We start from the raw sequence: 24,575 nt of genomic DNA, 5'->3' as shown, positions 1-24,575 counted from the left end.
CGCGCCCGGCCCCGCCCCTCCCGCGCCAGCGGCCGGAAGGGGCGGGCCCGGGCGTGACGTGGCGGGATGGCGGAGTCCTACGTGAAGCCGGGTGAGGGGGCGCGGGGCGCGCGCGGCGCTTCCGGTGCGTGGGGGGGGGGTCCCGGTAGCGGGACACCGGCTCTGCCCGGGAGGGACCCGCGGGGCCGCGCCCGGGGATCGGCTCCTCCGGGGGCCCGTGTGTCGGGGGACGCCAGGGCAGTACCGGGTGTGAGGGACGTGCCCGGGGTCCCGCCCGGGGCGAGGGCCCCGCGGTCTCACCCGGTCTCACCGCGCCCTTCACCGCTGCAGGGAACCAGGAGCGCGGCTGGAACGACCCCCCCCAGTTCTCGTACGGGCTGCAGGCGCAAGCCGGGGGCTCCCGCCGGACCCCGCTCACCCGCCGGGCTGCCCCCCCGCCTGCGGGGGCACTCCCAGGTCAGCACCGCCGAGCCCCCGCCAGTCCCTCCACCCTGCCCGGCCCCAGGGGCCGCTCCCCGCCTGGATCCGCGGGGACCCTGCGGCCCGGCCCCGCCAGCCGCGGTGCTGGGGTCAGCGGAGCCGGGGCTCTGGGCCCCCCTTCTGCGGGGCCCGGTGCCAGCTGATTCCGAGCTGACGGGCTCGGCCCCACCGCCTCTGCCCCGCAGGTGCCCCCCCGGACCCGCCCAGTGCACCCGCCGACCCCGCAGCGCCGCCCCCCCGGGCTCTGGGGCCGCCCCCGCAGGGTGCTGTCGGCGCTGCCCCGCGGGCCGAGGGCCGGCCGAGCGCGGCGTGCCCGGAGCAGGAGGAGTGCAGCGTGTCCGCCGACACCGTCCTCGCCCCGCTGCGGGCAGCCCTGGACGCCTGCCGGGCCACGGTGCAGGTGAGGGCGCGGCCCCTCCCGCCACCTCTGACCCCGCCGTGCAGGAGGGGCGGCAGCCGGGGCAGCCAGGCGGGGGCTGCCTGTTCCCAGGAGACCTGAGGGGGGAAGAGAGCTGGTGGGGGCACATCCCCTCGCTCCCAGCTCACCTCTGCTTCCAGAAACAAGTGTGCAATGACATCGGGCGGCGGCTGACAGTGCTGGAGGACGCATGGGCTCAGGGGAAGCTGTCGGCACCAGTGAGGAAGAGGATGAGCCTCCTGGTGCAAGGTATGGGGTGAAGGGGGCTGCATCCACACCACCAGCAGGCCCTGGGGCAGAGGCACCTGCGGGACAGTGAATCCTGTGCCCCTGATGGGGTCCCCTGTCCTGGCAGAGCTTCAGCAGCAGCACTGGGATGCAGCTGATGAGATCCACCGCTCGCTTATGGTGGACCACGTGAACGAGGTGAGCCAGTGGATGGTGGGCGTCAAACGCCTCATCGCTGAGACGCGGGACCTGCCCACCGGAGAGACAACGGACGGCAGCGCTGACACCGAGCCCACAGCTGAGCCCGCAACCGAGACTGCGACCGAGCCGGGGCAGGAGGAGCCCTGACAACAGGGACGGGGCTGTGGACTGTGACCGGGGCAGCCCCTGCCCAGGGCCACCGGCAGGAACAGGGCCACTGCTGCTGGAGGGAGTCTGGGCACCCCCTCTGCCTCCCAATCCTCATCCAGGAAAAGGGGATTTTAATCATTGCGACATTTTAGTGGCGATTCATTATGTTTAATAAACAGCACCAACCTGCCCTCTCCCACAGTCTGCCTGAGGGTTCTGGCACTGACTGGTCCTGCGTCTCCCCAGGGTCAGCAGGAGATGGGATTGCTGGGTGAGGCCATGGCTGCTTCATCAGGCTTGGCCAAGGGGCTTGGGCCTTGGCAGGGTGCTCTTACCCAACAGGATGCCAAGGGAAGGATCATCAGGAGCTGGCTGGAGCAGGCAGTACTGTGTGTCCTTGCTGCACTGGCTGGCAAAGCTTGGCCCCTCATCTGGCAGTGGGGAGCCTACAGCAGCCCCAGAGCCCAGCCCTGCTGCAGGAGGGGTCCAGGCTGGCTGGAGAGGCCAACGTGCCAACAGCCCCTGTCATGACCAGGGTTTGTGCTGCAGCCACAGCCCCGGCTCCCATCTGGGCTCCTGCTGTTCTGGCACAGCTCAGACCTGAGTCTGGAACCCAAGAGACCTGGGTGACCTCAGGGACAGGGAGGGCCAGGGACAGACACATGCCCAGTCAGGTGTTAACTGTGCTGTTCCCCCCCTGTTCACGGGACAGCCTCACCAGCTGCCTCCACCACAGCTGAGAACAGACCCCCAGGCCTTCACCACCCCCCACCTGCAGTGTCACCCTCTGCACCCTCCTGGTGCTGCTCACCGTCCCTCCCCGGGGGCAAGGACCCCGCTGAGCCCTGACAAAGACACACACCAGGTTAGCTCAGGGGTTTCACGGTGTTTATTGATCAAGCATGAGCTCCTAGGCAATTGCACCAGCCACTTGTGCTAGAGCCTGAGGTGTCACACGTCCATCCCCAGCAACAGAGAGGGCTGCAGCCAGCTGGTCACGGTGCCAGCACCTCCACGAGGCCCAGGAACAGGCCCAGCCATGGCCTGGAGACGGGGAGATGGAAACTCAGATGTCCATCTCAAACTGGTCTTGATCTGCAAGGGCATGGATGGATACAGGACCAGGGTTAGGGTGGGGCTGGCTTGGCAGACATAGGCAGGCAAAGGGGGCAGGAGCTGGAACTGGGGCGAGGTTGGGATCTTGCCTTGTCCCATGCCCCTGGAAGGTGGTCCATGGGCAGGGGCTGCGGCCCTGGGCTGCTCACCTGGCATGGCCTCTTCGCTCTCATTCCGCTCCTTGAGCTCCTCCAGCTTGACGAGGCTGGACTGGGCCAGGGATGTGACACCGGGGGTCTGGGGCAGGCAGCAGGGAGGGGTCCTGGCCGCGGGTGAATTCTTGCACTCCAGCAGGAACTTGCGGTCGCAGATGATGCGGGTACCTGCCAAAAGCGGGGGCTGTCAGGCACTGCTGGCCCTGGCCACCCCCGCCCCTGAGCACCTCAGCCCAGAGCAGGGGGTGGGACCCAGTGCTTGGCCATGGCTCATGGACACGTCTGGCTCTGGAGCCACCATGGCGCTTCCCACAAGGCAGCGCCTGCGACGCCAATCCTGCCCAGCAGCTACTCCCCACATTACTCCTCCCCTTCAGGCTCCTGGAGCTCTGCAGGATGCAGCACATGGTGTTCAGCCTTCAAAGGGCTACCCATGGTGGCCAACACAGGCCACCCCTGTGTTGCCTGGAGGACAGGGCCAGTCCTGGGGCACACAGTGAGGCCCCAGCCTGCTGGCCAGGCAGCAACAGCTTAGTGCGGTGCCCTGTTCCAGGGTGGAGCAGCAAGGGGTGGGTATCCCACTGTGGGCACCCTAGGGACACCGTTCCCATCATCTCAGCCAGCCACCTGCTGCTCCCTGCAAGAGGACAACAGCTGGGCTCGATGGGAGGCCTCCTCCTCCAGCCTGCTGGGTGTGCAGCGTCCACCTGGGGCAAACACTGCCTCCTCCCCACGCTCCAACTGCCTGCCAGCAACGCCTGAGGTCGCAAGAGCTTGTGTGCCACGTCTGCAGCCCTGCTGCCGTCCCCTGCCCCTCCCTCCCTGCAGCCCAGCGCCAGTTCCCTGCAGCAGGTGCAGCCCAGGGTTCCAGGGAGCCCAGAGCTGCTGCCCACGGTGCTGGTGAGCCCGGAGCTGGCACCACAAACATCTTACACAGCCCGCGCCTGCCACAGCCCCACAGCACCGGGCTGGGCTCTCTCACCCCACAGAAGCTTAATTGAAGGCACACGATGGAGCCAGTGCCCACAGGGCGGGCAAATGTGGCTCTGCCCAAACATGCCCAGCTCAGGAATGAGGCACATGCTTCCCCAAGGACAGACAGCAAAGAAAAGGACCTGCTCAATGGCTGACCCAGGGGGTCAGAAGGGGGATAGAGGACAGGTCTGGGGGAGCCCTGCCACCCAGGGCTGGTGAACTCGGCACGAACTCTGGCGTTACCCCCGTGCGTTCCCTGGATCCAGCCAGCCCGCCCTGAGGGACCAGCACTGCACTCACCAGCCCCCTGGCACTGCCACCAGCCTGCTCCCCAGAAGCACAAGTCCCTGCCTCTGCCCCCCAGTACCCATGGGGCAGTGATGGTCCGAACTTCAAGCAGGATCTTCCTACAAAGCTTTGGGGTTCCCTTTTCCACTTTAGTGGAGGCTGCTGGGGGCACTCGGATCTGGTGCCCAGAGCAAGTGCCTGTGTCCCCAGGGAAGGAGCTGCACAGGGGAGAACCCAGCAAGGGACCCATGCATAGGCTGCCTACATGTGGCCAAGGCTGTTCCAGGGACAGCTCCAGCCCCACCCCCATCCTGGGTCTTGTCCCCTGGTGTCACAGAGTAGAGACTGTGCCACCTGCCCTGGAGCTGCAGCCAGGATGGGGAGACACTGGCTCTCCAGGATGGGGCAGGAGGAGGTGGCACTGCTTGCTGCAGCCAAGGAACCCATAGAAGCAGGCACCCTACCCCTCCTCTGCACCTCGCCCCGAGAGCACACACCTACTGCACCACAACACTGCTTGTTTTCAATACAGCTGCTGCTGACACGTGTCCCTGGCCCATGCAGGGCATTGGACTGGGTGATCTTTAAGGCCAGTTCCAACACAAACCCTTCTGTGACTGATTCTGTGTATCTCCTTTGGTGTTGGCACTACACCAGTGGGGCGGCAGCAGTTAAATTTTTTTTGCATTTCATCCTCAAATACCAAGAAAAATATCTGAATATACCATCCAGTAGTGCTTCCGAGGCTGATTTGCCTGTGGTACTTGGATGCTGCTTGTGCAGTTTGCGTTTTCAGTACTTCTTTATGTTTTTACTGGGGGAACTCTGCAGCTGCACATAAGGATTTGTCTGGATAAGGTGGAAGAAGGTGAAGTCTCCACCTAGTCTGAGACTGATCCATTAGATTAGACACTATGTGCACTGGAGTTTTCTGCTTAAGGAATGGATCCAACATTCCATGTAGTTACTGCATCACTTTGAAGCAAAAGCAGAAATAGGCACAGTCCAAGTGCAGAAAGTAGAGAACTGGGTCAGGAATTAATGTTCATCTTAAGCAGTGTGCAAAAATCCTCTTCTTCCTCACAGAAAGGACTTGAGGAGCTCTTAGCAGATTTACAGCATTACAAGAAGCTTAGAACTGAATCTATTACATTTTCCACTAGTGGGAAGCACTTTTCTAAGATCCTCTTCTGGGCAGATGAAGGAACCCTGCATTCACCTATCAAAACCTGATCTCTCAGGCGACCACCTGCTGCAAGTGCCAGAAGCAGCAGAACTAATCCGGAAGGAAAAAACCAGAACACAGAAGCAGGTTCACACAAATAAAAGGCTCACAAGTGGCAGGGGCAAGGACTCTGCAGACATCTGTGGTTCCAAACCCTCCCAAACCTGACTGCACCCACGTGCTCAGTACGTCAGCCTGGGGAGATGTGTCACCAGGCACGGCAGCAGCTACTGAGGACAATAACATACAGCCCTTTCCAAAATTCTCACACACAACCTATAAATGCTGTTTGCCTTTTATTGAGTATTCAGGTAAATATTTCACATTAATACAGGCTACATAAAGTAGAGCCACTATACGACATGAAATTTACTCAGCTTTTCCTTTTAAGTCTGTAAACAATTATACAGGTATTTACCACCCTAAAAGGTCGAAATCATGTCATCAGCTAGTTCTCTGCTGCATACAAGGAGCATTCAGTAGTGTTTAGCCAAAAGCACTAGTTTTGTCTGATTTTTAAGTTTGAAGTGGCTAAACTAACTGGAGAACAGAATCAGTTTGTATAGGTAAGTCAATTTGTTCTTATACAACGGGCAATCGAGATTCCATTGTTAGAGCCCACAGAAAATTGCTTAGTTAGGCACATGAAAAAAATCCCCAGGGTTCTTCAAGGTCATAAAGATTCCCAAACCAGGCTAAAAAAGGACAGACCCCCTTAAATCAGTTGACGTACTTGAGATGCATGTTTCCAATGTGAGGTGCCCAGGTGCCAGGCCAAATCTACAGCAAGAAATAAAAAGACAAATCTATTATAAAAACAAATAAAGGTTCCTTTAACAGTGTTTTACCGCTGAGGGCGAGCATAAGGCTTCCCTCCAAATACAACCAGACTGTCCAAAGGCAGGAGTTCTCCAGCTCTGGCCAAGGTCTGACTGACAACCTGCAGGGTGCTGAGTACAGATACAAACCCTCTCACTTGTCCATTACCTGGCTGAGCAGTCTCGAAATGCTGCTCGTTTTACCTGGAAGGTTTGGTACTGATAACGCCGTGGATATTTTATGAACACACACACACAGAGTAGGGAAAAGTCATGCAAACAATCTCAATCCTAGTTTCAAAGAACTGAAAAAACCAAACGTGTCACCCAGCCAAAACTGGGTATCACAGCACCGGATAAAGCCCCAGGAAAGCACAGGAGGGAAAAGGCAGCCACACTACCTGCTGAGCATCAGTACATTCTGTTGAGTTCTGGACAACTTTGATCATGGGATTCCAGGCAGGATCTGGAGTATGGAGCCCGTTAAAGAGGGGCCCTCCTGGGCCATCTGCCAGTTGGGGGTGTGAGGGTATCAGAGTGCCGCCGTACATGGAGATGGGCAGGCCCTGAGGGGACAAGAGAGCACTGGTGAAGGATGTGGGGAAGGGTGGCTGTAGGACCAGACAGGGCCAGGTCACCTCCATAGGTAATGTTCCACTAATGGCAGGAATCTCAGCACTGTGAGGGAACAGCAGGGCAGAGTATGGAACAGTGACTTCAGAGTTGGAGATTCCAGCCAGCTTAGCCATGTTTCTGAACTTACACCTAGCAGAGGCTGCAGCACCCACAGAGTTTTCAGATAAGCCCACAAAGCCAGGCCAGCAGCTGAACACTGTGACCTCAGTGCTCCCTCCTCTCTGCAGCACAGGACAGCCACAGTGCACACAGGGCTGCACTGAGCCAAACACACTCTGGGTTGAAGATTTTTCTCTAATTCTTAATGGCCATCTAAAATAATTCTGCCTGTTCAGAAAGAGCAAATTACAGAGCAGTTTTTTGCAAGGAGAATTATTTTCCTGTGTGTGAATGGCTGCTGCTTTGCCACGCAAATGCCAAGAGCACATACTATGGCTCCTTCTGAATATGCTGGGAGTCCTCTCCTCCTGCCACTTCCCTAAGGAGGGTATTGATATTGGGGCCATGATTTGTGCTGAAAGCATTAAGCAAACTTGTAATCAGCTTCAAGAGCTGAGCAAGCTTTGTCAAACATTTCCGGGCGACTGAGCTTCAGAGAGACAAAACACTGGAGAGTGATGAAGGCCTTCAGCTGCTGACCAGAGAATATCTGCAGTCTACAAACCCTGGCTTTGTTTAGACCTGCCTCCAGGCTTGGGCATCTTTTCTGGTCAGTTCTGGGACGAAAAAAGTTTCAGGACTGGGGTGACGAGCAGTGGCAGCAGAGGCACACACAGTGTGAACAGGCAGAACAGGAGATGCAACAAAGTCAGGCCTGGATCATTTCATAAATCCAACTCTCTGTAACTTACTTTAGAAAAATCCACAAAACTATTTGGCATAGGTTGGTGGAAAATATTCGAGGGAGCCACTATTCCAGAATCATCTCTCTCCATTGGCTGATGCTGAGAAAACGTGCCCGGGTCCGACAGCTGCTGATGCATTGGGTGACTTCCCATGACAGGCTGAGACCAACCCGACAAGCCTTCTGCAAAGAGATTAAAAATGGCTGATTAAATTCATTGCAGACACTCGAGCAGAACTCAGCAGCTGCACACACCTAAGTCTACCCAAAGGCACCCTGAGAACACACAGCCACAGAGGGATCTCAGGTACCCAGACAAGGGTGGAGAAGATGGGGACTACCACAAACTGTGAGTTCCACGTGTCCACTGCAAAATGCCTAAAATCCAACAGAGCTCCCAACACTACCTGTAAGCACATACAAACTTTTCTTGAAAACACATGGCAGTGCTGAGACACAACCAAAGTGTGGAGGGCTTCACTGAAGCATATAACAAATGCAGAACTCAAATGCTTGTATTGAAAGTTACCAATGGAAACACTCTACACCTCAAACGTTGCACCTCCTCCTTTCCACAAAATCTAACTACCAGGAAACTGAATGTAAAACTTCAGCTGTTTCAAAGTAATTCTTTGGGAACCAAGGCTGCCTGGAACAGAAGTTATCCCATACTGTTCAAGAGTCACAAGGAAATCAGTGCAAAACCCAGCATCCACAGCTCTGTGTCCCTGAGTGCATCAGCTGCACCTCAGCTGACACTGTAAAATGTAAGTGGAAAATGAGAGAAACCTGGACAGAGAGAGCCAACAGTCAGGCCTGGAAACAGGCCCCTTAACAGATAGAAAGTGTTTACTCTAAGCTCTGGATCATTCAGAGGACTCCATATGAGGTCTCTGCACCATTTCAGGCCCACATGTGCCCCGTGACCTGATCCAGGCTGGGTGAGCATCAGGAGGGGAAACCACAGCGTTCCCACTGACCTGTGCTCTCCCACACTGACGCCAGCTCTCCCCTCAGGACATACTACAGGGAGTACAGACTGTGGAGCCTTACTCCTCCTTCCCAACCCAGTCCTTGCCAGGGGCCCTGGCAGTTTTGTCACAGCAGCTGCACGAGGACTCACCAGACACGCTGTTCACCCCGAAGGACCAGATGCCGCTGTGGCCCACGGGAGCTGTGAAGTTGGTTCCCAAGGGCGTCGGGGTGACGGAGCCTCCCTGCCGGATCCTGGCGAGCCTCTCTGTCCCGATGGGAGGGGGCACCTTTCGATCTTGATTGGTGTTACCCGTTTTTGGCTGGCCCAAATTAGCAGGTGCAGAAGCAGCTGAGAGGGGCGAAGATGATCCTGAGGAAACTGATGGAATAGGAGATTCACCTGCTGAAAAGAGTATTTCTCTTGCTTAATTACACACAAAATAGCAAGCATAATTGCCATCCCATTTATTTCCCCAATATTATCTCAAAGCAAATGATAAAATGTTTTAAAGGCTTTTTTGGAAAGCATTCTTCAAGTCTTTCACAGAAATTCTGTCTAGGAATTATTTTAACTCTAAAATCAACATTATAACACAAATGCTTTCAGCCATCAGAATCATGACATTCTCATGACATAGCAGTGTATCTAAATTAATTACAAGAAAGAATAAGAAACATGGAAGAGTTTCAGGAAGAGGTGAAAACATCAGCCAAAATACCATAAATATTGAAACAGCCTGGTTTTGGTATCTACCACTTCCAGCAGAAGAGAAATCAGACAGCTTCCCAAAGCCACAGATGTGACCCAAGAGCATAAAGTCCTGCCAACTTCAGAAGTGTCACTGACTCTCCTTGGGAAATCCAACTTCCTTTGAGCACTCATTTAAACATTTTGGTTCTTAAACTCAGAGTGGCAATGAAGTTGCATGCAGTGACATGAAAAACCTCTTTAGCTAAGATTCTGAATCAAAGACCCATATTTTCTGTAAAGCTACTTCCATGTTCTTTCCATTAGGAGGAAAACCCACTGTTACCTTGGATGATGCTTAACGATTTTGGAACATTTTAAGTATAATTCCAGATCCCAATTAAAAAAAAAAGAAAAAAAAAAGAAAAAAGGCAAGTATAACTTCAAACCATGGCAAACATGACATTTTCACCTAATATTGCACTCATACTACTTAGAGGGGAATCTTTAGCTTGGTGTAACCACCTCCACTCCCCCACAGCTCCATGCCCTCTCCTCTCGAGAGCCTACAATGACTCATTTTTTTGCCCAAATGTGCCTTTAGTAATGCTACCAGAACTAGTGGCATGGGAAAAAACCCACAAAATAGCACAGCTTGGGATTTGCACGCCATCCTCACAGCTGCTAAAAGCAACTGGAAAGCATTTTGTGCATTACTGGGTAAGTTCCCCTCAAGTTAGAAATCTACTAAAGACAATAGCTATGAATTTATAGTTAACTAAGACAGACCCATGAAGTTCCTACATGAATTTGTTGCGCTTGTCCAAGGATGTGGTGAAAAATGCTGTCTGTTAAAGCTGGGAGTCCCAACAGGCGCTGGCCCTTGAAGGTAAACCCGTGCTCCTTGTATGTTTGCTGAAAAGCCTGTCAAAGGACCTGAAGAAGAAGTTGTAGAGCTGTTGGATGGATCTAGAGAGGGTAAGCCTGAAATAAACATAAATTTGATTAAATATCTCTCTTTGGGAACCTGCTTCAAAGCACCAGAGAAAGCTAGTGCTCCAAATATAATTAAAGCATCTCATCACCTTTGGGGGCATCTGCACATGGTAAGGTCATTTTACAGGTGCACGATTCTCCCTTAGAAACCGCAGAGGCATTTCTGGAGGCTCTCTGGTTTGGCCTCAAGTTTTAACAAAAACAGCCATCCCTTTGGTCACTGAAAGAAAATGATCTTAGCAGGGAGGGCAGAGCAGGAAAGCTGGGAGCGGCCACGATCTTTGCTTATAAAAAGCCAAACAAATCCAACAGGGATACAGGGCTCTGTGAAAGTCCCAGGGGAGTCCAGCACCGGGGAAGCAGTTCTCTGCAGGATGGGCTTTGCCATCCCTTAGGTACCTTCATGGAGAGATCAGTCAGAGCACGCTGTGGCCACAGAGACAGGGCTGACGTGGCACAGCACCACAGGGGAGGGGGCTGCTTCCTCCAGGGACGTGTGAGAGGAAGAGAGAGAGATGAAGAAAGAGTTCAAAGTCCCACAAAAATTACTAGCAAGGGTGAATTACAGTTTTTTTTTAAATAAGCCAAAGCTTTTAAGTACTTTTCCAAAACGTTGTAAAAGCTCTTATCACAAGTTATTACCTGAAAACAGAAATGGGCATGGCCGTAAGTTCACCTGAGTTTAGGGTTTAGTTTCAAGGGCCTATTAAACAAGATTAGTTTCAAAACCATTTAAACATTTCAAAATGACCACAACCAGGACCAGCCTATATTGCTGCAGAGTGAGGTTGAAGGTTGTATCTACATACACCCCACCACCAACAGCAGTGCTGCCAGGCAGTGCCTTAGGTCAGAAACTAGAGGGGCACCTTTCAGTACCTGGATAGTTCCTGAAAGCCAGGTCTTCTCCCCCAGTATTATCAACCAAGTCAACCTGACTTACTCCTTCCAGAAGTGCCAGATCCAACCTGCTCACATGGACAGAAGTGATTTGTTGGATTTGAAGGAGGTATTTTTCTCACTAGCCCGAAGGTTAAAAAGAGAAGTCCCCCTTATAGCCAAGGAGAAACACATCTTCCCCCCCCCACTGCTGGAACATGGGGTGCTCAGCCGAGGGACCCCCAGCACGGGAGGACAGTCTCCCTGGGTTTGTCACAGCACAGACTCCATGGCTCTGAGGAGGATGCCAGTGCCTGTGACTGCAGTGTGGTTGACCTGAGTTTGGCTGGTGTTGCAGCTGGGCTCCAGCACGGAGCTCTGGCACAAGCCGATGGTGGCACCTGCAGCCCAGGGCTCTCCCCGGGCATCTGCTGTGGAGCCACTGACTGGACACTGTGGCCAACCCACAAACGTGGCAGCCAAAAGGCCCCTATGGGGACCAATTCCAGCACACACCAAAACACAAACTGCCAGCTGGCTGGCAAACCACACAAGATCTCCAGTCTGCCCCAGACAGAAGGGTAACAGAGCTGCTGCCACCCAGGGGCACAGCGGGGTTCCTAAACAGAGAACAAGGCAGGGATTGTGACAAAAGCAGCTCTCCTGCAGGAGAGGGATGCCCAGCTGTCTTTTGATGGCTCAGTAGGATGATGGGCACACAGCTTTTGGATACACAGCCTGTAAAGTGCAATGACTGGACAGTCAAGACCACTTCAGCACTGCTGGATATGCTCCATGGGCTGAAGGGAGGATGACAGCCAGAGATGCACAAATCCAGAGGAGTCAGGTCACAAAGAACACTTTTTAACATTATCTTGTCTTTCATAAAAGTGGATGAAAAGCTTAGCTTGATATTAAAAATGGCTACTCTGAACAATAACTTACCAAATCCCAACTGCAATAACAAGCTTCCTATTTGTGTACTTACCAACAAAATCAGATTTTCTAATACTAAAATCTTCTGCAATACCATACTCTGCAGTCACTTGGGCCATGAACTCAAACTCCTCATCGCACTCTGAAGGCAAAACTGAGCTTTTGAGAGGAGCGTATTGATCTCACACAAACTCTGCTCAAAATTCAGTTTATCAAAGATGCCAGGCAGATGTTGGTTACTACAATGTTACCCTCACCTTTAGAGAATGGGCCACAGCACTTGATCACTCTGTGAAACAGAGTCCAGCCATTTCCTGCAGTTCCCCCCTCATGTGCTGCTTTCTAAGCTGGCATATTTCCAGTTTGTGACCCCTTTTAAGATGCAAGGTCTCAAACTCCTTAAAATGAAGAGGACAGAAGTAACAAGCAGATTTTTTTTGGTCTTCTCCACAGCCTCCCCACGTGGCTGGGCTAAGCCTGCCCTCAACTGCAAACTGCCAGGACAAGAGACCTAAAAATGTGAGACAAATAGGCCATTTCCAGAAGGGATCCACAGCCAGTGAGGAGATCTGCAGAGACATCTGTGCCTCAAAGGAACCAGTGAATCAGAGAAAACTCAAGCTGCAGCTGAGCTTACCCATGAACAGGAAAAGCAGACTACCCAAACTCCACCCTGAGGTGAGAACTTGTTAAGAAAAAGATGGTTTAGTGCACAACCAAACTACATTAAATCTTCAGCCAATCAGTTTAGAGGTGATCCCTTAGAAATGTTGATTGGTGGAAAAATTTGCCTTGGGCCCACTGTGCAAGAGAGGCACAAATTGCAAACCTCTGCCCCCTCAGGTGTAGAATCACAGCTGAGATCAGAGGATGGGTGTCCACCTGCTCTGAGGCCATTACCAACCCCTCTCATCCCATGGAACTGCCAGGCCAGGCCCTGGCTGCTCCCTGTCCATTGTGCTGCTGCTGGCCAGAGCACGAGCAGTGACTGACCCTTCTGCCCCCTTCTCAAAATCTCATGAACCCTGTCACCAAGCCCTATGGAAACAGCCATGGAAGTCCCCAGTTCAACCCACCTCGGGGCTGAGCACAGGACAAGGTCCATTCCCCTGGGACAAGCTGGTGAATGAGAGGGGTGGACACACCACACTTAGGCCCTGAGGGAAGGCAGCAGAAGTCCTCAGCCTACTGTACTCACTCATTTCCTCTCTATCACACCTTCCAAACACCCTCTTGTCTTCAAGCTCCCCTAACTCCCCTCCTCCTGGGACATGTAGGTTCTGAAACAAAGGTGATCAAAAATAGCATGAAGTAAAATGACATTAAACAAATCAGCCAAGGACCTGACTAATCAGTCACCTCCTGCCAGGCACAATTTTAGCAGCACACTACCTATTCACAGTTTTTTTTCACTTTGCAATATCCTAATCAAATCCTAACTCAGAAGAAGTGTGTTCTGTCCAAATATTTTTGAGCTTCAGTTGAGAACTTCACACATATTTCCCCCAAAGTCAACTGTGCGAGCTCTCCTTGGCTATCTACCTAACCTTTCTAAAGGCAGAAACAGATTTACACTGGTTTTTAAATACTTACAGTCGCTTAAGGATATATAAAGTATAAAAGGATATATAAAGTAGAAATACAACAATTTTTCCCCCATTACAAGCAGATGATCTTAACATAAGGGAACAGCAAAATTGGTGCTGTGGGAAGTCCCAGTCACCCATGTTTGCACATGCACGATGCCATCGTCAGGGAAATCAGCAGATCCCATTTGCTGTAAGTTTCCTTCCTCAAGATTTCAGCAACAGCCAACCCCTGTTTAGAGCACTGCACAGGAAAAGCTGAGCCATTGTCAAGTGGTTCTGGAGCCTGCTGGGGGTCTGTCAGCTCTTTATTAACAGTCTCTGGTGCACAAGGTCCAGTGACTATCTTACACATCTGGTTCTGCTTACTATGCTGAGACTGGACGTGGCACAGAGTTCTAGGTGTGCCCTCACTTTGCAGAGCTATACAGCCCAAATGAAACAATTAAGAAAACTACAGTCATAGCAAACACCCCAGTTTTGTGCTTAAAGCCAGTCAGAGAGAAGTGCTCTGGTTTGCAGAAGTCCTGTGCATTTGTCAAGCAACTGAGAGGAAAGGGAATGCTGAAGATCTGCTTTCCTTACATCTTCCAAATGCTCCCTTCTCCTTTAATCTGAAAGTCAAACTACTTGACTTGTCCCAGCCCAGCATTCAAGTCCTGAAGCTTTAGCCCAAATACCCAACACACACTGTGAGGGTAAGGATGACTCCAGAGCAAGGCTCTCCAGACACCCAGCTCCAGGGCACTCCACAGTCACCATGGCAAGGACAAAGGGGTGGCACAGAATAGATCTCTTGAGGGTCCCTTCCAACCAAATGAGTGCTGTCTGCAACATAGTTTGAGCACTGAGAAGATAAAAATCCTGCAGGCAGAGCACAGCAAGGGCAGGGAGCTCAATGTCAGTGTTCCTAACCCATTCCAATAAATCCAGATGTGCTAGTACTGCTATACTGAACTTCTGAATAAACCACCCCATGCAGCAGCACACCAATAAACTCCACAAAGTGAGCTTATTAAAATCCCAGAGCCATATCAGGAATCAAAAGGCACAGAGAGTTCACCCTCACTGAGTCAAGCTGGAATCTCACATACAGTATGGAACACCTGCATGCAGTCACTGCTGCAGCTGGAACCTCCAGGGGTCCTCAGGTTTGGTGTCACCCCACACTGCGTTCCATTCCAACCCAAACCCTAAAATCGATGCTACGCTACGAACAGGTGGGAGCATTCCTGTCTCACACAGAGGACAAGCAATGCAACACCTGAAATCTTCCCAACACCTGACAGCCTAGAAGAGCTGAAGAAAAAAAAAATCATCAACATTTTAAAAAGCACTTGGAAAAAACAGGCCATCCTCAATACATGAGCATTCTCCAACTGTCATTTGTTGACTACTTCTCCACCACTATGATGATCAAAGTGCAATGGCTGAAGAAATAATTTTGTCCAGTGCATGATCTTAATGACTTACCTACAGGACTAGTTGAAACCCGTTGGGAAGGTGGCCTGAAACCAGGAGCCTTGGAGTTGTCGGGATGGACGTTTTCCACATGTCCTAGCACAGAGTTATTCAGAAAGGTAGACTGAACAGTGAAAGATGGGTCAGCTGCTGCTCGGGTAGAGAGTGGACAGTCTCCCCATGCTTGGTTAGCTGGCACCTGGTTGCTATCAAAAAGACTACTAAAGTGATTGAAGAGCGTTGCTGGCCCAAAGGCAGGAGGCAATGATTTGTTTGCTGGGTTAATGTGCATCTGAGAACCATTCATAACGTTCATGGCTGACGAAAGCTGCACTGCAGCAGGTGGACCTTGAGAAGGTGTTAAAGGAACTTGATTCGTAACAAAAATAGACTGAGGATCTTGATGGAGGTTTGCATTTGGTACCACTGAATAGAAAGAACCTCTGGACTGCATCCTGTGAGTAACTCGAGGTGCTGGTACAGCTACTTGAGGTAAGTTACTGTTGTCCTGATTATCTGCAACAACTGACCTGGGCGATGCTAAGCTTAAAGGAGCAGTTTCTGAGCTGGATGAAAAAGGCATCGACATGGAAGGGCTGATCTCAGACATGCTGGTTGGCAGTATTTCATCTTGGGCGTTGTTGAGCGGTGCGGGGCTGCTCGCCGGGCGTGTTTCGGTGCCTCCTGAGCTGCTGCTGGCTGACACACTGCAACTGCTCGCGACTGAAGCTGGCGCGCCCGTGCTTGTGGGTGGCTGCTCGGGGGTCAACACCTTCTCCTTGGGTGCTGAGACAGCCGAGAACGAGTCCGCTTTCAGGGCGGAATGCTGCGCTTGCGGAGCAGTAGATGGCAGAAACGCTGTGGGCACTTGCCCGTTGTTTGGGGGGGCAGAGGAAGCTGAGGGCAGAGTGCTACAGGTGCTCGTCACAGTTGAGATGGCTGTTGCTGCAGCGCTCGTCTTGGGGACGCAGGCAAAGAGCTGCTTCCTGACCGAGGAGGGAGTCCGGTTACTGGTCACACACAGCGGCTGGGTGGAAGCAGGTACAGACGAGACGGTGACGGGACAACTGGACGTTGTTAATCCAGGAGACTCCGTCTGCAAAACGTTTCCATTCTGACTACCTACACGACTCGAACTATTATGCTTTGGAGAGCTGTTTGTGCTGCCAGGGTTAACTGGTCTCACCGGGAATGGTCCCCAAGTGTTCGGTGAAGGTGAAAAGGTTCCTCCAAATTGGGCCATAGGTAAGCGAGGGTGCCGGATCTGTTGCATAGTTTGGGCAGCCAGCAAGGCAAAATGAGGGTGAGAATAAGCGAGAGGAAGAGACACCGGAAAAGATGAGCGCACGTTTGCTGGGACATTCTTGTTTAACTTGTTAGGAGGCTGGAAAGTAGATAGTGTTGATGACTGTGATGTGACCAGGGGCGGTGCTCCGAGAGGAAACGAGTTCTTGTTGGAAGCAGTCGCAGTGCTGACTCCAGATGAAAAGTTTGCATGGATTGATTTGGTACTCGAAGCAGGTGTTCTTATATGAGTTTTAGGAATCAAGTCTTCCAGTTCCTTGGCAGGATCTTGAATAAGGGCATTGATGAGTTGCACTGCGTATCGCGTGGACTCTGTACCGCCCCTAGGTTAAACACAAACAGATTTACCTTTTGCTAAAGGAAACCTCACTTTGCACAACGTTCCGTAGCCTCAATCTTACACTGATCTGTAAGTCTACTGTAAGTTTAGTGCAGCAAGTTAATCCTTGACTTCTGTGTATCTTAAGGATTATCTCTGAAGTCGACTGTCAGCATATCTTGGCAGCAGGAATGTATGTTCTATTCTAGAACAAAGAAGCTAAATAGATCCTGCTGTAGAAAGCAAACAAACTCTTCAATAAATGACACTGTGGACTAACTCAAGACTTTCATTTTGAGATACTGTACCTTATAGTGATCATTCTCTCTCCATTCTTATCTTTTTGCTTATCAACATCAATGTGGGCACCAGTGACATCTTGAATTGCTGTGATGTTGCACCCACCTCTTCCCATTATTCTAGATACGACAGAAGCTGGGACTGATAATTTCTTTGACCTGTATCACAAAGATCAGAAATCTGTGAAATGCATTCAGACTTCAAAGACAGACAAAACCCCTTTACTGTCTAACAGTGGCTGAAGTAATATTCTTAAGGGCAGTAAGTGGTTTTCTGGTGATCCTTTTTTCACACTTTGGAGCCCCTTTTAAAGTCCCCCACTCAAATTACTCATCATCCTCAGTACCTGACAAGGATTCTCCACTAGCATTTATTCCACCACTATTGTAACACAAATATATGAGCCTCACACTACTTCAGAACCACTTTTGGATTTTATTTTATCTTGGGTACCTCTCCAAAGTGAGACAAATCCTTAGCTTATCAACCTGAATTGGCATAAGCTAACATAAAAACCCATGGCTTAGCTACTTTGACTGTTTATAGCAAGGAGAAGGTGGCTTTCCAGTGTTTTCCCAGTGATCAGCTCTGTAATACCACCTGCATCCACAGCCTTTTAGTATCCACCTCCTTCAGACCTCAAGATCTGGAAGTGCAGTGTCACCAATAAACAATGGTGGGTGAAAGCAGGTGAAGGTGTGCAGTGCTGAGATTTAGGGAGCTGCTGGAAGCCCCTGTGATGGCAGCCTGGACTTGCAGGAGCAGGCTCACTGTCAGGCCACAACACTGTCACCAAAGTCAGTCAGTTCAGGGTTTTCCTGATTCACATGGTACTGGTGGGTCAGAGCAAGCACACAGTACTGGGAAGTGTCTGAACACAAGCTCTGTTTGCAGGCAGACCTCAGCTGAGGTCTCTGGGCCACCACTGTCCCCAGACTTTAAGGTGTGTTGGACTTCTTGCATCCAAAGCTGCTTTGAGAGTTGCTACTGATGTGCACTGGCTCAATGCTGAACAGTTACAGAGGATTCAAAGGGGTTTCAGACACCACTGCAGTCCCAGGTGCAGGTGCCTCTGAATGGGGTACAGATCCCCACCACCCGCTGGAAAAGCTGCCAGCTTCACCCAGCTATTCCAGTCTTGGAAACTTGTAAGTAACTTGATCCTCAGGGAATTGTCACTTAACAGGACTTAGAGGAAACCTGTTTTATTTTAAACATCTAAACACATGGAAATGTTAGAGAGCAACAACTTATGTTGCTTTCACCAAGGTGTTTTTTCTTTCCTCCATTCCAGCCAGGACAGCACACTACAACCCTTTCCATCCCCAGAACCCCCCAGTGCATGTGCCCAGCTCTATCCTAAGGCTGTTTCATGCTTTGGGTTTCCTTCCCCACCTCCACTTCCAAGGCTCCCCTCTCAAGACAAACATCACAGTCACTCCCTCCCCAAACCAGAGCTCCATCATCACCTAAGTTTCAAGAACACCTGTATTGCTCACAGGCTCCTGACTGTATCTTGGTCTGCTTCCACCTCAGCCCACTGGGGACCTCTGGCAACCACTCAAAGAGGCATTTCTCTTCCAGGAGAGCCCACCCCAGTGCCCAATGCCCTCCCACCCATCATCCACAGCTGTTTCCCTCCCTCCCTCCCAAGGCTGATGGTTTTGACCTAGAAAAGTGTCCCAAAAAGTACCTTTTTGCTCCAGAACAGCAGCGCCCTCCTCTCTGCAGCTGAAATTGCTCAATTGGTGTTGGCTGCAGAGTGTTGCTGGGGGGAGGGTCTTTCAAAACTCTGCCCACTTGCCTGTCAGGGGCAGAAGGGATGTTTGCATTGGTTACTTTGATAGACATCCCTTCTAGCTGGGGGTCACTCACAGGAACAGGGAAGAAGAATTCTTGTTGAGACCAGGAGAGACTTTAGTAGAGGGAGCTCCTGGGCACTGCACCCGCATCTACGGTCACCAACAACGCTCTTTGGCAGGACACACTTCCATCAGTCAGGGCACAGCAAACACCAGTGCAGAACACTGCATGGAATGTTCCTTATGGCACAGGGCCTGATTCCTCAGGAAAGTGGATAGGGCAGGTTCTGGATGCCATGTCTAGAACACTGCCATGACCAACACAAGAGCAGACAACACCCACGTGAACATTTGGGCTGAGCCAAAGAGACTCGAGAGCCCCTGGAGAGCAGGAGCAGCCCCAGGTCAGAGGGCAGCCAGGGCTGTCTGAGGGGTCCCTGCCTGCACAACTCCCCAGCTGGGGGCCAGGCTGCCACCACACACCCAGCAAGGCCACGTCACTGTGGAGAGCCCCATTGGTGACCACATCAAAAGGCAGAGACCAAACCAACTCTAAGGGGTCAAACACAAATTTTCATATTAAACTGCTTTTTAAACCTTTATTAAGAACAGTCTGTGGCTTTCACTAATCCAAATGCACTAAGCCCTCTGTACAATTATGTTCTTTGCACATAGCCTAAAATTCTCCAAAATGAGCACATCTGGTCATTGCCACTGCAGAACACAAAAGCAGGAGGGCTTCCTAAGTGCACCCAAAGCATCTGACACCGGTATGTTTGTGCTGTATTCCTTTTTGATAAAGAGAACAAAAAAAGCAAAGCCAGACAATCACTCTAGTTAGAATCAGTAGACAACACAAAGGTTACAGAAGAGATACTGGGGTGTTAATGGCCATACACCAAAACCCAATAAATTTTCAAAGGAAAAGACTGTTTTATAGTAAATCTTTAAATCTAACTGTATCTCTAAGCACTCACTTTAAGGTGACACAATTTTCCATTGAATCAGTGATCAAGGTCACTGGCCAAAGCACAATGAATTTTGGCCCTGAAGGGATCATTTGCCTCTCATCTACTCACATCCATTCTGCCTTTAGTTCATGGGCAATCATCTGCTGTAGGGCTTTTCACTCCCTCTGCTCCCTTCTCCTTTTATCTTGTCCCCACATCCTTTACTCCACTAAAATCACAGGTTTGCTTTATTTTCCCATGCCAAATACGATGTTTATGTCATGTTCACGTTAAGTTAGTGAGGAGCTACTACAAATTAGGGCTGCAGTTGGTTTCCCCAGCACCGCCAGAGAAAGTGGGGTAGGATTTTCTTCTAAGTTAATTCTTCAGTTATATAATCTTGCTGGACATTCTGTATTTGAGAATCATTTACAAGCTAAAAAGCTCACAGACAGTTTTTAAACATAGTATTAAAGTCTTTACCTTCTAACCACTTCTTTCCAGCCTTCTTCTCTTTTCTGGCCTCTTTTTGGACTGGTCAGATTCAGTTTTACATTTGGAGAGGTCAGAGGCAGGGAAACAGCCTTATAAGCAGTCGACAAAGAATTCGAGTGACCTTCACCATCAAGTCTGGGAACAAAAATGTACTGATTACAAATTACAGAATAAAATGTCAGCATACAGTTAACATTCCTGCAGCTTAAAACTAGTAGCATGAACTGTTTCCATTCTTATTTTCTACCCTGAGCAACTGTTGGGTGACTTTGGGGAGGGTTTTGTTTTTTACCTTTTAGTCCAGTCTATACCCTTCCTTCAGAAAGCAGAGTGTTAAACTGAATGAAGTAATACCAGAAGCACTAAGGACATCAGTATAAAACAGTTTTAATAGGTGGTACACAGCCACTTGGGCATCTCCTGATTATGTGTCTATACTGTGCTCTCCCTTCTTAAATAGCTCTTTAAGAACAGGTACTTTGGTAATAGTGTCTCTTTCTTATTAAATACTTGAAAATGCCTGGGTTTTAGCTCTGTCACAGATTCCTATAAAGTGGTTCTAGCCCTCACCCCCCACTTTATGAATGGGTAACTGAGACACAGGTATTTGAGCATAATTGTATATTTATGTTGCAGCAGCATCATTTGGAAGCAAGTGCCAGATATTGTTACCTGTGCTAATACTGCTCCAGCAATCATATATTGATTTATAAAGTCTGGGTGAGAGCGAAAAAGAGGGAGAGAGAGCAATCTCTTGTTGGCCTAACTGGTCTGTATGGAGGTGGAAACAGAAGCACTGGGAGCTCACAAGTTCCCCTGCAGCACTGAAACAGGCAGCAGTCTTCACCAGTCACTGACAACCTGGCCTTGTGTGATTCCACCAGCAAATTACAGCATAGCTCAAAAATGTAGAGGCCTTCCTGCTTCAGCTCTCTTGGTAAGCAGCACTCCTCTATTATATTCAAGTTTTTATTCATCCACTTTATTCCCCATTCTTTACAGCATTTATGTTTGCTGTGTCTTCTCGCAGGCAGACTGTTTATACTACATTTCATACAAACTTCAGAGATGCCACCACATCTCAGTAACCCAAGCATGGGGATTACATGAAAAGCAAAGATTAAACAATAAGGTTTTTAAGATGGCAGCATTTTCTCTCTTTAGCTTTGTAAGTTCTAGCTCTCTGATAATACACCTAGCCAAGGCATCTGCAAGTTCTCTGGAGAACTTGTCCTCAGGTAACTGTAAGAATGAGGCAAAGAAAACAAGAAAATGCATATGAAAGAAAAGAAAAAAGACCACCAGGGAATATAAATTCCAGAGCGGAATTAAAACTTTTTCCTGCTTTATCTGAAAACAGCTAGGTATTTTCAGAAGAGCATCATTATGCAGTCTGAGTTGCAGTTTCAATTACAATCATTGTCATCAGCATGTCTGTGACTAAAGAGGAATTCAGAAAGAGCAAACTTAGAAATAATTTTCAGACAAAGTCTGCCTAGTGCACAGGCCAGAGAAGCCACCTGCAGAAGTTCATAAATATACCAGCCCCATTTTGATGTTTACATACTGTCTTGCTTCCTCAGTGTACTTTATCTAACAGAAGAGCCACCTCTAACAAGGAGTCAGAAGGATGAATTTAGCTTGTCCTGCTGCAGGGAACTGCACAGGACCCCAAGGCTCTTGCAGCAAACCTTGGATGAAAGGTCCAAGGCAGAAACAATTTATGTTCGTAGAACAGAACAGAGACAAATTCCAACTTCTAATGCTCCTAAGTGGGAGCCCAAAACACACACCCTCTAATCACAAGGGCTGATGAATCCATTCATTCTGCATCTAACTTGAATGTGGGGAAAAATAGGAAAAAGAAAAAATCCTAACTCTCCTTCCACTCCCAGACAAGCATCTCAATCAGTCTGACAACAGCCCTGCCTCACTGCCCTTCTTCATGCCACAATGTCTTGTGTTCTTATTGAAGCTGGCCTCTCAGTCAGCTCAGTGTCCTGCAGATCAACCTCCATGCCCTCTCCTGCCAGTGCAGAAAATGGAAAGAGAAAACAAAACTATGGGGGATCAGAACTGTACTACTTAGATGTAAAAAGAAAGACTACAGACCCACATGGGATCTAAGCTTTCTGATTCAGACCAGTTCAGAAAGTGGTGTTGTAAAAGTTATCAGCACATTCCCAGGCAATTGAATGACCTTTTGAACCATTCATGTGGCCCCTGTACATTCCCTGAGTTCTTCTGACTCTCACCTCTGGCTTGACAAGGTTATATCAAACTGGCCATCAACCTGGCAGGTGAAATGCTCGGAGTCATCAACTTCTTCTCTCCTTAAAAGAAAGAGATTGCAAGTCAAATGAGTTAATGATGAAGCCATGAAATAATCAAAAGGTAACAAAACCACTTCTGTACATGGATGATAAGTAAAGCTGGCACTTCCTTATTAAATTCTCAACACATTCCCTTTAAGATGTATTCTAAAAAAGCTGACAATGCAACATGGATGCTTAAAAAGTGCAAAGAGAAAAGGCCATTTTGCTCAAGTAGTATTAAAAACCAGCCAACAATGCCAAAAAATCTTCTTCTTACAAGATTTTAAAGAGGTTATGTTCAACAAACTTAACACAGCTAGGCAAATAAAGCAGCCTCAGTCTCTCTAGGCTCTGGGAGTGTACAGTTGGTGTAGAGCTTAAGCTACAGAAAATTTACACTGGCATAGGTGGAACCTTGTAAAACAACAGGGAAGCAACAGGGCAGTCTCACCTCGTTGGTGCTTTGGAAGCCGAGGTGCTGCTTTTTTCTTCCTGAGAGGGGATGAGCAGTGAGGCATAGCGCCGCTCCGAGGAGTTCGTATCCATTGTGAAGTTCAGCTCTTGGCTTTTCCCTCCACTGCTGCTTTCACTGTTGCAATCTGTGCTATCCAAGTTATCTGAATCGCTGTTCCCACTCGCACCACCACCTCTTGGCTCTCCATTTATTTTATTTTTATCTGCTTTTTGCTGTGCTAGAGATATATGCTGATCTGGCAAAATTATCTGCATATTCTGAGGAGTCTCTTTTGTTTTATTTTTCTTATTTTTTCTATTTGTGCTGGGGGTAGTCACCACATTAGCTCTCTTTTTCCCGAAGGCATTTGTGAATGTAGTTGAAGTTGCAGAAATTCCAATTGTAGTTGTAGTAGTTGCACTTGGAGGCTCTATAGGAACTTCTTGCTCCACTGAAAGAAAAGCAGTTTACATACAATCAGAACCCACAAAACAGAGAAATCAGTGCCCTCACTGAACACACTACAGCTGAAGTTATGCTCCTTGCTGAGCTGTCAGACTACTTGCACCACATTCAGCTGTAAATCCTCCAAGAGTGAAAGACTTTTGTGAATGAAGGAGGGGGTGAAAAAATGAGCAAAGGAGTTTTGCCAGGAGCTCTGACTATGGAGGGAAAAACCAGGGCAGCAGCCATGCAACACTGTCAAATAGGAGAGACCAGCTTTCCAACAGATTCCTTTACCTTGATGGTTAGAAGGCGGCACCCCCACAACTGCATTGTTCACAGAAACAGTTGCTCTTTACCTTCATCATCGTTTTCTTCTTCATCATCATCTTCTTGCAGTTCTAGAGTTTCCTTAGGCTTGTTTTCTTCATCTTCTTCTTGTTTTCTTTTTTGTTCCTCTTTCTTCTTCTTTCTCTTTTCCTTTCTTTTCTCCCTTTTGGCTGCAAGAGCTTGTTTTCTGCTCTCCTCTCTTGACTGTGTAGGAGAAAAGAATCCATATTTAAACATTTTCACACAGACTAAATTATACTTATTATTCAGATCTTCTCTAGAAGTCTGGAGGGAAGGAGAAAGGAGAGCACAATGAACTAGAATGACTTTGGCACATACTGAATCATCACACAGAAACTGGGCAGACCTTATGCAACAACAGGACTAGCTGGTCCCAAAACTTCTAAGGAAGATAACAAAGTAACAGCCAAAATAGAAGTATTAAAAAAAAACAGTTTTACAGAAAAATCTCTCATCTTCTCAGTCCTTTCTCAAACAAACATTTAATAAGCTCAGTGATATTTTTGGTGTGATGTATACATCTTTGATTCAAAAGTCAGGACTCAAAAGAGTATTTTATATAATATGGCTTTAATTTTAACCATTTTAAAAAAATATATGGAATCAGTCATCTGCTGCATTGTTTGTGCACAGCAGCTGATGTGTGTTTAACAAGTCCACAACCTGGAAAACTTAATAAACTAATGTGGAACATGTCAAAAACTGTAAGAACCTCATTTACGAGAGCCCACTCAAGAGTGTGTTACTCCAGAACAATTTACAGTATTCTCAGCAAAGGGAGAAGG

General features: G+C 49.4%; 2 protein-coding genes across 3 annotated transcripts in view; one reads left to right on the top strand and one right to left on the bottom strand.

Moving 5' to 3' along the window:
• Positions 1–9: 9 nt before the first annotated feature.
• On the top strand, positions 10–1,681 carry SRA1 (steroid receptor RNA activator 1). Its single transcript, XM_069028735.1, has 5 exons — positions 10–91; positions 331–456; positions 666–880; positions 1,039–1,147; positions 1,254–1,681. Exons 1-5 carry the CDS (start codon positions 67–69, stop codon positions 1,472–1,474), a joined length of 696 nt encoding a protein of 231 aa, XP_068884836.1. The 5' UTR covers positions 10–66; the 3' UTR covers positions 1,475–1,681.
• A 667-nt stretch (positions 1,682–2,348) lies between these two features.
• The window catches only part of ANKHD1 (ankyrin repeat and KH domain containing 1), a 101,995-nt gene continuing 79,768 nt past the window's right edge, over positions 2,349–24,575 (bottom strand). Inside the window, exons 25-37 of one of the 2 annotated variants that reach the window (XM_069028822.1) lie at positions 23,799–23,973; positions 22,993–23,446; positions 22,482–22,559; positions 20,215–20,361; positions 18,673–18,783; positions 16,988–17,137; positions 15,068–16,683; positions 9,987–10,181; positions 8,658–8,912; positions 7,542–7,717; positions 6,456–6,620; positions 2,743–2,916; positions 2,349–2,572 (exon numbers count right to left, since the gene is read on the bottom strand). In XM_069028822.1, coding sequence (XP_068884923.1) covers positions 2,429–2,572; positions 2,743–2,916; positions 6,456–6,620; positions 7,542–7,717; positions 8,658–8,912; positions 9,987–10,181; positions 15,068–16,683; positions 16,988–17,137; positions 18,673–18,783; positions 20,215–20,361; positions 22,482–22,559; positions 22,993–23,446; positions 23,799–23,973 — 3,840 coding nt within the window. In that variant the 3' untranslated portion in view covers positions 2,349–2,428. Of the gene's footprint in view, positions 2,573–2,742; positions 2,917–5,519; positions 6,017–6,455; positions 6,621–7,541; positions 7,718–8,657; positions 8,913–9,986; positions 10,182–15,067; positions 16,684–16,987; positions 17,138–18,672; positions 18,784–20,214; positions 20,362–22,481; positions 22,560–22,992; positions 23,447–23,798; positions 23,974–24,575 lie in introns of those variants that run through there. The other variant, XM_069028823.1, reaches the window with a different exon arrangement.

The sequence above is a fragment of the Aphelocoma coerulescens genome, chromosome 13 (genome assembly GCF_041296385.1).
Source record: "Aphelocoma coerulescens isolate FSJ_1873_10779 chromosome 13, UR_Acoe_1.0, whole genome shotgun sequence".
Classification (NCBI taxonomy): Eukaryota; Metazoa; Chordata; class Aves; order Passeriformes; family Corvidae; genus Aphelocoma; species Aphelocoma coerulescens.
Note: the sequence above shows the minus strand (reverse complement) of the source record. Positions and strands in the feature narration are given on the sequence as shown.

Excerpts from the sequence above, each read along its gene's own strand:
- SRA1 (XM_069028735.1), top strand. The coding sequence starts at position 67 with ATGGCGGAGTCCTACGTGAAGCCGG. Across the intron at positions 92-330 it reads GGAGTCCTACGTGAAGCCGG|GGAACCAGGAGCGCGGCTGG; the intron begins GTGAGGGGGCGC and ends TCACCGCTGCAG. Across the intron at positions 1,148-1,253 it reads GATGAGCCTCCTGGTGCAAG|AGCTTCAGCAGCAGCACTGG; the intron begins GTATGGGGTGAA and ends CTGTCCTGGCAG.